Here is a 12372-nt window from a genome sequence, read left to right as displayed (position 1 = left end):
CCAGGCTCCTCCATCCGTGGGATTCTCCAGGCAAGAGTACTGGAGTGGGTTGCCATTTCCTTCTCCAGGAGATCTTCCCAACCCAGGGATCAAACCCAGGTCTCCCGCATTGCAGGCAGACACTTTACCATCTGAGCCACCATGGAAGACTCCCAAATCCCTTATTAATGGCAATGTGAAGGGGCAAAAAAAAATCCTTCCCCATATATAAAATTATCCATAATCATAAATATCTAACATTCCTAAAAATATATAAGACAGCAATTCTACAAATCTAGTGGGTGAAAAAGAAATTAAATGAAAAAGCAGCAATCTAACAACATGGCAGATTTTCACCCTAGCTCAAAAAAAATGCATCTAAAAAAAGTGAGCAACTCAACTATAATGTGGCGAGAAAAGAAAGACTGCCCAGAACAAGAAAATATACATTAATTTAGGTACCACAACCAAGCCTAACCTTAGAATACAGTAAATCTAATGCAACTAGAAGGCAACTTTAAAAATATCAAAATCAAAAAATTTTCACTGAAAATGAATTAAACCAATGACATAAAAGGTGCATGCAAGAATTATTTTTGTTTGGCAAAAGGTTCTTATTTTACCAATGTGCAAATTAAGTTCAACCAGAACTAAGCATGTATTTGTCTTTTCCATGATGCTCCATCCTCTAAATTTTATATTTATTTTATTAGGTTGTAGTTGTAATACCAATGAGGAAATACAAAATAAGTAAGCAAAAAATAAGCCTTTCTCTTTGGGTTTATAAAAGGGCAAAGGCTAGATGGAAATAAATATTAAACAATATAAAATTGTTTTCAAATCCTGGTTTCAGATCCCACTGTGAACGCTACAGGCATGGAGTTTATTGTTTTTATCACATTTTCACCTACAGTCTCCAGGATCCAAATCAATACCATGTGCTGTCTAAATCAACCCTCATTTTCTTTGTTGGAAAATTCAATATTGTCAGCTCTAGGAATAGTGCTATCACTCTGTCTTAACAGAATAACTGCAAAGATAAATCTTTTGTGGTAGTTCTTTAAGTCAGGGCTCAATAACCACTGGTTCAACTGAGTTCAAGGTTAGCAGGTTAATGAACAGCCTGTCATATCATCTACAAGCAGTGAAAGAGTTCCTACTACACATAATAATAGCAGCTGAGTTGATGCCACGTTGCAAAATAAATCAGTTGCTTAAATCTTGTTTTCTTTTTCTTCTATATTTTGCTTTGCTTTGTTGTATGAAGAAAAACCCTGATGTACTTTGTCAAATCCTGTCAAGTTAGGTACTTTCAATGGGGGGAGAAGGAAAAGCCATATTAGATTTGTTAGCATCAAGGAAGATACCTATCAACATATATATCAATATTGTACAATAACTGCATATGCAAAAAATAAAGCTCTCTGTTTTCATAGTGGCAGACCAAAAAAACTGAAAGCTCAACAAGCTTCCTAGTTGGCAGATATAAAAATATATTGCCTTCTTCATAATAGTAACTTCCAAAGGAAAAAAAAAAGGTTTATTTAAGAAACACTGAGCTACAAATAAATTTTTCCCGGGAGAGAAAGAAGTTGAATGAACTGTGAGGTTGAAAGCTTAAAAAATACTGTAAAAAAAATTAAAATACAAATATATACAGTGTAAGGACATGTCTTTTCGATCCTTATTACTGATTAAAAGCTTCATGTACGTCTCACACAAGGTGGCTTCACTTGACAGGCGTTCCTGCTCCAAGGACTACCCGCACACCCTCACAAGAGGCAGGGGTCTATCTTTACCTTTGCTGCTTTAACCAGCCTGTCACAGTTTCCACAGTGGTATAAGTTGTCATAGTCAAAAACTTCCTCCTCTACATACATGTTCCAGAGTGCATCTTCCAAACCTGATACATTTTTGACTGCTACTGTTAGATCTAGGAAATCTTCCTGAAATATACATGAACATAACATTGAAAATACAATTCCACAAATGTTCACAAACAGATCACCAACTCAAACATACACTGGGAATAATCACACATATATTCTTTTTTAAAACACATATATCTTTTCTATATATGAAGGCATAGGTCTCCCAAGTAGATACGGTGAGATTCATAACAATAAATTATTCTTTCTCAAGCAAATTATAACTCAGCTTAAAATATATCAGGAGCCAATTTACGAGTTCACTGTAGATACAATAAAACCTATTTTTATCAGGAAATAAACCACTGAACGCATGAATTGAGAAGAGTGTATGTGCAGTTCATTAGTACTATGTTAGTCTCCAGGCAGGCACAGCAAGGCTATGGTTGGACTCTATTGTAAACCCTGCTTCCCCCTCTTCTGCTAGGGTTAGTTTAAGAAAAAAAATTATTTTCAGCCAGGACATAAAGGTATTTTCATGAAAATTAAGAGGAGGATATTTTTTAAAATGTGAGTCTACTAATTCTACTAAAATTACCTTTGAATTACAACATATTTCCAATATTAAACAGACACAATTTGACAAGTTGAAAGCACATTTATAATTTTGCATGTGTGTTTGTGCAACAGCATTACCTTGATGGATTATGGGGATCATAAAATAGCACTAGTTAATTAGTTCATGGTGGAATTCCAAAGCAGTAAGACTAACGTTCATACATAGTTTACAAGATAGATACGTGAAAAGTTAATGCCTAATTTATAATGTGCCTTCATGTACATTATGTTTTAAAATTACTTTGTGAATCATTACATTATAGTGGTCAATCATATAGTAACCCACATACACATAACATCTTAATATTTCCAAACCAGGCTGGCCAAATCTATTATGATACACAATAAGGGTTCAAAAGTCTTTTTTATGCCCAATACTTTATCATTTAAATATATAGAATATATATATATATATACTTCAAAAAGGCAATTAATGCAACACTTAGAAAATGGCATTTAATTTTTTACTTATACAAACATATAAACTTTCTATAAATCTTGCCATAAGAAAAGAAGGTTTTTATTAAAGGACAATGGTTCAGTGATGAAATAATTTGTTATATAAGATTTGCAGTGCAAGCAGTGATTATTAAATTTACATAAGCAAATTTCTAACTACATAAAATGGACAATCTGTTAGGACAAATAATTGAAGGTTACACCAGTTTAAACAGGATTATGATAGCTTTATATATATATAATATTTAAACATAAGCACACACATACGAACGAGCTTTCTGAGGGACATCAATAAACTAAATCCAATATATAATTACAGATTTGTTAAACATTCCTCAGTGTTTTCTGTTTTTATTACCCAAGTGACTTTCTTTACGATATTCCAACCACTGACCCATGACGACATTGGCTTTTCTCATGATGCCACAGGTCCCTACTGTAAATATTCCCCAAATCTACTTTCTAAATATTAGAGCGCTGAATAGAAGATTTAAGCTATATCTTAAGATATCTACTTCTTTCAGTTTACATGGAGAAATCTGGATTATAAATTTATAATCTGGGAGCATCTAGAGTACAAGGAAAAAAGTGATGGTTATTTATAGTAATAAGCACATTAATCCTCATATGGTACAGATCACAGATTTAATTACATGAATTATAATTTATGATTTAACTTATTACTAAAATACTCTTGCATATTCACCTGCTTTTCACTGACATTCTTACATTCTTTACAAACAATCTGGTTAACAATGGTTCCGTGATATAGACGGTTGATGAGGTCATGGCCGGAGGTTCCAACTAAAGAAGTTTCCAAAGCACTAAAGAGAATTCGATTCAGTTCCTGCACATCATGTTGCCTCATTTCCTATAAAACAGGTAACTTTTAAATGTAATTTTGTGCTTCAGAATTTTAAAAACAGATTTTAAGTGATATTAGTTGAAAAACACAAGACTTATTTAGAAATCCAAAGGCAAGCCTCCGTCAAATGTAAGGATGACTAAGCTAAATGAGCTGAGAGCAGGCTAAGAGATCACCACCTATTCTCACTTTTACTACAAAATGAAAAAACAAACAGATGGTGTTCAGTGTGTACACATAACTCAAGTCACCCGAGAACAGGAAAGTGCATTTGTTTGGCAGGAAACCACATACATGGCTGTGCCAGAGGAGAGGAAGGAACAGAACAGACAGAGAACAGTCAGGCAGCGTGTGCACAGAGAAATCACAGATTAGAGGGACAGGTAAACACTCTGAATCATCAGCGTTTGAGAAGAACTAGAGCTTACTGCTTTGACATGTGGACCAACAAAGCAAGACTAACACACTGCCTGGAGAAACACTCTGATGGGATCTGCCTTAACCTGCAGATTAACTTGAAAGCCACCGAGAAATCCTTGTATGAAACTGTGTGTGAAGAGGACGAGAACCATTTATAAATCCAAAGTCAAGGGGCACACCAACATATAGGAATGGCGAACACAAAAACCAGCACAGGAGCCCGAGGAAGAGCCAGGAACATCAGCAAGGGTGGTGAGCGCCACCACTGAGGGCTGCAGGGAGTGGAGCAGTGTCTCCTGGACTTGGCACGTGGACGCCGTGAGTGACTGTGACTGGAAGGGTAGAAAGGAGGGAGAGGAGTAAATGGAGGGTGCAGAGGAGTGGGCTGAGAAGATGATTTTCAAGGTACATTTCATGGGAAGAGAAGCTGATAAAGGGATGAAAGCTGGAAAAAGATGTGGGACCTAAGATCTTTTTCTCAGTTTCTGACACACAAGATACTAGGTGATATAAATTTCTCCAATATCACTGGCTCTGATGGGACAGAAAGTTTGCGGAAGTTTTCAAGCTCTGTTTCTGAACAATCCTAAGTTTGGCAAAGGTGTCTCCAAGACCTCTCTACCACTGCAGGTCAGTCTGAGAGGGTTTCCTACAAGATTTTATTTAGAAATCAATCAATCAGGTTTTCACATCTTTAAGAAGGATGAAGCCAACAAGAGGAAGCTCTTTATCTAAACAAAGAGAAATCCATCAACTGATGACTAGGTTAAAAGAAGCCAAAACACAGAGGCATATCCATCTGATAGAGTATTATCTGGTAATAAAAAGGAATGAAGTGCTGAAACATACCACAACATGAATAAATTTTGAAAACTTTACATGAAAGATGTTAGCTACAAAAGTTCACGTATTATATGAAACAATTTCTGTGAAGTGTCCAGAAGAGGCAAATCCACAGAGACAGAGGAGAAAAACGGTGGCCAGGGACTCAGGGAAAGGGCACGCAGGGCTGGGGAGGAATTGCTAATGGGTACGTGGTTTCTTTTGGTGGTAGTGAAAAAATGTCCTAAAGTTGACTGTAGTGACCATTGTTCAACCCTTGTGATGCTTGTACAACTCTGAATATACTAAAAAACCACTGAACTTGTACCCTTTCCAAGAGTGAATCTTAGGGCATGTGAATTATATCTCAATAATTTAAGACAAGACAATACCTTTAAAATAAGGAAAGAAAAAGGAATTCACCCTAATCACCTGCCCTACACCAGAAACGTAACATACACTCTTAAGGGAATGTATTATACCCTATTTTACTTCTAAGCCCAAACCTGACTTTTTCACCACATAGCATTGTCCAGTTATTTAGTGTTACTGGTTAGAAGACAAGAGTTCACAGTTTATTTCTGAAGGCAACATAACCTTATTCTGATCACTGCCTCTTTAAATTCTGTGGTGGTCTCCCATACCTTCGTCTCTGCAAAAATACATCTATTCCATAAAAAAGTGAAGACCTGATTTTGACTTTGTACAGCTAACAGCTCATCAGTATTGACAGTGTGCATCTTCACTTAGTGCTGCACAGGTTTAGTGTTTGCATATAGTGAAATACCCTTTAGGAGTGCAAGCAAAAAAAAAAAAACTAGGAGGAAGGCCACACACACAGTAGGATACAGGAAGAAAATGAAGCGAGTCAGTAGAAAGGCAGGACAGGGAAAATGAAAAGACCTGCCAAGAATGATTTCACTGTTTTGCTTGAAGAAAATGTTCAAAATTGGAATATCCAGATTTAAACACATAAAGGCAGATATATTAACTGCTAGTCAGCTTTTTAAGTTGATAAGTGGTTTTCTATAAAAATGGCAATATTCCATTAACATAACAGGTATCACATCTCAACCACACTGTACAAAGGGTAGAAATGATAAAAACCAGCTCTTATAAACATTTTCCCCTGTATCCACAACCCCTTTCCCCAACCCCAAATGACATCCATTCATAAAATCCTGAGTAACAGCAAATGTCTAAAATGTACTTCTGGCTTGTAATTGTGTTGTATTAGAAGTAAATATTTAAACATTATCCTGAGACCATAAGATAAAATTAAAGGAAGCTAGATAACATGAAGCCAGTGTTCACTCTTTATTGCTGGTAATATTTCCCCGGAAAGCTGACCTTCGTACCTCATCACTGGTCCACCCAAAGCTGTCAGTGAGGTCGGCTGTGGATACAGCTTTCTGGTCTAAGAGGAGAAGTTGTGCAAACAACCGCTGTAACTGCAAAGGTATGATTCGGACCTGAATGAGAAACAAACGTGCTCCTAGATTAAATGTTTTAAATGTTGGCTGGGCATTTTTAAAAGAACTGTGTACTAGTGTTCTCCTATCTCCTAGTCGATTTAGTTCACTCAGGAGAAAATTTACGGATACTGTGAAGGATGAACACATTTATTTTTCTTTGAAAATTCTAATTCAATACAATTCTTAGCTACCTGGAACTCTCTACCTTGGCATAGTACAGATTAATATTAAAACCCAAACTGGCCCTAATAAACCACCCAATTAATCACAGACTGACAGGACCTTAACTCTCCAACAATTTCATCCTTTTTCCAAAACTGCTCAAATACAGACATACTCCCTATGGAAAACTTTCCAGCCGCAAAAATCTCACAGGGCCGGTGCACCCTGCCTTTGCTTTCTTCCTGCCGGCACCACACCCATTCTGCCCCTGTGGTGTGTGCTGGGACACTGAGAATGCTGCTCAGAGTCTGCTCTGAAGACTGGATTTAATATCTAAAGTGAGAATATGCCAGACACTTTACAGCAATTTTGCATTGTCATAACATTTCTTTATAACAAAAGTCTGATCTGCAACAGATTGAGAAAAAAACAAAACAAAACAAAAAACCAGGCTCTTTGCCATATACAGAGTTTGAGAGACACTGGGCTGATCATGAAACTCTTACTAAGATAAGTACAGAGTGTAGTCTGGGGGTGATAAATTTCTGAATGATATTTAAGCAAGGGAGGAACATGATTAGATATTCACTTGCTGCTGCTGCTGCTGCTAAGTCGCTTCAGTCATGTCTGACTCTGTGCGACCCCAGAGATGACAGCCCACCAGGCTCTCCCGTCCCTGGGATTCTCCAGGCAAGAACACTGGAGTGGGTTGCCATTTCCTTCTCCAATGCATGAAAGTGAAAAGTGAAAGTGAAGTCACTCAGTCACGTCTGACTCTTAGCGACCCCATGGACTGCAGCCTACCAGGCTCCTCCGTCCATGGGATTTTCCAGGCAAGAGGACTGGAGTGGGGTGCCATTGCCTTCTCCAAGATATGCACTTATAGTAAGCCAATTCCTCAGTTTATCTCCAGAATACCAGACTGAGAGAATACTGGTCTCTGTTTTTGTTCTTGCTACATGTAAGTGCATTAAGTGGGTTTTTTGGTAGTGGTTTTTGGTTTTTGGTGTGGATGATTTGCAAGTATCTCCTCAGGGGAGAGTGAGGCTGTCTATAAAACAATAGCAGCATTACAATTGGAAAGCAATTCTCTGGAAGGGAAATTCCCTTACCAGTAAGGTACAGGGCAAAGTGCTTTCTAAAATAAAGATTATAATTTGGTAATTAATAAAATTACTGATTTCTACGAATAAGGAATTTAATTCTTTCCTTAAACCATCTCCTTAATATTTCAAAAACCCCCTGTAAATCATGGATTTAATACCTTTGCATCAGGTTTATCCTTGTCCTCTAACGAACCAAGCTCTTCCAGGCCAAGAGAGAATAAAGCTTCTAAACAAAAAAGTAGAATCAAGAGATGTAAATGACATTATTTCATTTTTTGAAAACTGTTTTAGAAAGCCAAGGCAACCAGTTAAAATCAGCTAAAGATTCAGAAATAAGATTATGACAATATTTATATCCCTAGACCACACATTTTGCTTTCTGGTAGCTTTATTTTGGGGCTCCCTGGTGGCTCAGTGGTAAAGAATCTGCCTGCCAATGCAGGAAATGCAGGTTTGATCCTGGGTCAGGAAGATTCCCTGGAGAAGGAAACGGCAACCCACTACAGTATTCTTGCCTGGGAAATCCCATGGACAGAGAAGCCTGTGGGCTACTGTCCATGGGGCTGTGAAGGAGTAGGACAGGACTTAGTGACTAAACAACAGCAACAACACTACTTTTAACCACGGACTATAAAGTGGAAGCTAAGGTTTCAATATGAGAGAGCTGTAAAAGGAAAATCATACAATTAAAAACCCTGCAACACCATAAATCTTTGGTGGCTTCCGACTGCCTATGGCAATGGGTTCCAAAGGCCACAAGAGTAGAATTAGGAAATATTTAATAGGATTACAACACTTACAAGCCACAAGTGAGAATGCCAACCATTCTTTCATAAGGAGGAGCACCTTTAACTCTGAGATTATGCCTTTCTCTTTTTTGGTAAGAAAATATCTTTTCTGCATCAGGGGTAATAGCAGATGGCAGTGAGCTTACCTGGAAAAGAAAAGTTGGTAACCCACTGCTGATCTCCAGCATTTTCTTTTAATTCAGTGTCTAGGAATGCCATCGAATGCGGCACATTTGAATCGTTGGGAAGTCTGTATTCAGACAGGAACTCCTACTGGGAGACTCTGATTTACTTGAGGGAGAAGGGATGGAACAGATATTGTCTTGCACTGAAAACCACTACTGCCTTATTGATTACTGTTACATTCTCCCTGAGTTCCCAGCAGGAATTGGAAAAGAAAAAAATATGAAGGTTGTATACACAAAGGTTAAATCATAAAAACCATAGACAGACTTTTACAATCATCTCCTACTATTCCCAGCTACACTGACCTGGGAGTACAGGGGAACCAAAGCTAGTTCTGCTCCTTTAAAAAGGATTCCAAAGTTTCCCTTCATTCTGTCAGTCCTTACCCTTTTCCAAATTACACTTCCCCATCAATGAGCATCAGGATTCATGCTAAGCCTTACAAGTGCACAAGTCACACTCACATGTCAACCCATGTGCTTGGCCAGCCACCTGCTTTGCTGGAGGAGAGCCTGGGGTTTTCAGTCCTATCCTTGCTTAGCGGTACTCTCAGCGACCTGCTTGCCTTCCAAAACAATCATCTTTCTCAGGCTTTTTGGATTATTTATGAAAATATTTTTTATTTTTATATTTTTATTGAGTATAGTTGATTTATATACAACTATATAACAATGTTGTGTTAGTTTCTGCAGTACAGCAAAGTTAATCAATTATATAGTCTCTTTTAAAGGCTAATTATCTACTTCAAGTTGCTCTTTTAATTTCAATTATACTAAAACTTAGGAAAGATTTAACCTCTGTAAGAATCTGCTTATTCATCTTGCAAACTTTTAACAGTGGAATTACTGAATGCATTGGGGGGGATATTCTGATGGAGTGGATGGAGTCCAAGATGAGAACCAACACTCTTAAATCCCAAATTCAATTCAAACCATTAGAAGGGCCTAGGAAGGGGTTGATGATAATTACACACTAAATCTCTGAAGGCAGGAAGTCTTTGTAAGCTTAGAAACAACAAAAAACATCACAAAACTTTGCTACATTTGGTAGTGGTGGGAAGAGGGTGAGATAGTGAATACAAGCCAGGATGTCTATCCTCAGAATACGGAGACATGTGAGGAGCTAAGCTACAGTCATGGAGCTTTGTAGCTGGGACCCTCCAAGGCCATGTGAAGGTAGAAGAATGTTAAGACTGACATCGCTACAGAGGAAGCTAGTTGGCAAAGGGATTTGGGGACAAACATGTGGAGAAAAACAGGGGCAAGGAATCAAGGGTCCAAGGAGGTAAGGTAGCTTCCTGTAGGTGGTTTCCAGGAGATTCACCCTAGATTCTTAAAGAAAATCTGTTAATTGAACTATTTTGACTGGGTTTCTATTCCTTGCACATGGTCTGTAATCTAACACCCTGTATCTCTGGAATTCAGAATTTCCAGATTTTAGAAAGTTATTATGAACAAAGGGTTATGTATGTTAACATTACATCCCCAGGAGAGTGTGGGACTAATAGTATCTATTAACCAATATTAACCTTAATATTCCTGTAACAAATGTATGACCCACGTGAGATAATTAAGACTAGAAACAGTTTCACATCAGGTCAAGGTCTGAGGCCAAACAGGTTCAGATTATTAGATCACGCTGTTAGAATTTTCTGGATTTCAGAATTACAGATAAATGACTGTAGTTTGTATGAATTAATATGACACCTCCCCACTCCAAAGAGAAGCATATAACTGCATTGAGTAACTGTGGTTTAAGTGTTTATTACTTTGAGAAGATAAAAAAATACAAATACTGAAACAATAATGAAGACTGGCCCTCATGACAAAACTGTCTTTAACGTTGTATTTTAAATTACGCTATTTAGTCTCTAAGTCGGGTCCAACCCTCTTGCCACCCCATGGGCTGTAGCCCCCCAGGCTCCTCTGTCCATGGGACTTCTCAGGGAAAAATACTGGAATGAGTTGCCACTTCCTTCTCTAGGGGATCTTCCCCAGCTAGGGATCAAACCTGCATCTCCTGCACTGGGAGGCAGATTCTCTACGCCTGAGCCACCAGGGAAACCCCATATTCTAAATTACAGGAAGGAGTTACAAAAGAAATACATTGCTTTTTAGTTTGTTACTGAACATTACTGTGATCATACAGAAAATATTCATAATCTAAGCTTCACATTTCTCTGCAGAGAATTACCAATTTATGTCCCTCATAGGAACAATGAACACACACTGTGGAATACACATTTAAAATAATTCATCTACTTGTGATTCTGCATGATTAATTACATGTAGAGATGAGGGTACATATTACTAGCCAAATGCATGTAACATATCATACCTCTGAATTCAGGTGTGAAATGAAGAGTCTGAAGAAGGGAATTGAGGTAACAGGTTCCACCCTGATTTCTGATTCCACTTAAATTGGTGAATTCTCTAGGAGCAGGTGGCTCCAAAGCTTTGGTCTTTAATCTCTTCCCTTTTCCATTATTATTTGACACACTGGAATAATCTTCTTCAAATAGGTCCCCAAACATTGTGAAACTAAATACTACCCTTAAAAAAATATGACATGTTATATAAATGTCTTTATTTTTAAAACAGAATTTCCCCACATCTCCCCCTTGGGAGATTTTAAGTTGCTCCTTAAGAAGTCTGGGCTTTGGAGGCAGCAAGACCTGAATTTTTTTCATCCCAGTTCCACACTACCTGTGTGACCTTGGGTGAGTTCCTTAACCTGCGTTCCATGCAAAAATGGGATAACTGTCATGCAGGGTCATTAAAAAAAAAAAATCAAATAATGAAAGAAAGGCATTTAGTCTATAGGGTTTAGCCCACAATAAATGACGGCTATTTTTTTTTAAGGCATACTGATATCACTAGTGAAAAAAGAAAAAAAAAAAAAAAGCCATCAATACACCTAATCCGCTGAGGTGGCAAAGTCAATCCTAGATTCTGAGCGTTGACAAGAGCCTGGGGACTGTGAATCACTTCCCCAAATCTCTGCTTCTCACACTCCTTGTACCAGATTGGGTAAGCTAAAAAAGTTAAACGGAACAAATTAATCCCTACAGGAATTTAATACCGGCCCCAAAGCTGGACAGCCCGGAGTTTCACTGGGGGAAAAAAATGCCATTTAAGTCGTCGGGCCTCAAAGGCTCACAATATTTATCGAGTGATCTCGATATTAGCTCCTGGGACGTCAAGCATCCGCTCAAGGTCTCACTCACATCGAGTGTGGAGAAGGGTTCCTTGGAAGATGAGAAACGCAAAGGGCCTAGCCCAAAGTGACAGGAAACGCTGAAATAAAATTATTTTTCTTTTCAATCCGTTCCTCAGAAAAAAAAGCACACAAAAAAAATGGAACGTGAAAGTGTGGCCTCGAGCGCGTGGTCTGGATTCCGGTCTCCCCCACGCCACAGCCGAGGCCAGGCCCTCAAGTCCTTCCAAGCCACCGCGGAGCCTACGGGCGCGAGACGGAAGAGGTCCCCGCGGCGCGGAACCGCAGATCCCCACGCCAGGAGGACACCCCATCTCGGGGCCGGCCCGAGCACCCTCTCGCCTCGCCACCCTCAGGCCGTGCCGCCCACACAGTCCCTACGCCCGCCTCGTCCCTCCCGAGACCCCC

General features: G+C 38.6%; 1 protein-coding gene across 40 annotated transcripts in view; it reads right to left on the bottom strand.

Moving 5' to 3' along the window:
• Nucleotides 1-12372, bottom strand: part of USP40 (ubiquitin specific peptidase 40) — an 89594-nt gene that overhangs the window by 77058 nt on the left and 164 nt on the right. For 37 of the 40 annotated variants that reach the window (XR_015155213.1, XR_015155215.1, XR_015155221.1 and 34 more), the window contains exons 2-6: nt 11086-11300; nt 7933-8000; nt 6390-6503; nt 3631-3795; nt 1779-1925 (exon numbers count right to left, since the gene is read on the bottom strand). Coding sequence is in view for 7 of the 40 variants with exons in the window: in XM_086377238.1 (XP_086233364.1) it covers nt 1779-1925; nt 3631-3795; nt 6390-6503; nt 7933-8000; nt 11086-11281 (690 nt within the window). In the remaining 33 variants the exon portion in view is untranslated. Of the gene's footprint in view, nt 1-1778; nt 1926-3630; nt 3796-6389; nt 6504-7932; nt 8001-8574; nt 8709-11085; nt 11301-12372 lie in introns of those variants that run through there. The other 3 variants (XM_086377302.1, XM_086377259.1, XM_086377308.1) reach the window with 3 other exon arrangements.

This window comes from Bos grunniens, chromosome 3, assembly GCF_055505025.1.
Source record: "Bos grunniens cultivar Pamir isolate PY7600 chromosome 3, Bosgru_T2T1.0, whole genome shotgun sequence".
NCBI lineage: Eukaryota > Metazoa > Chordata > Mammalia > Artiodactyla > Bovidae > Bos > Bos grunniens.
The sequence above is the reverse complement of the archived record's forward strand: the minus strand, read 5'-3'. Positions and strand labels throughout refer to the sequence as shown.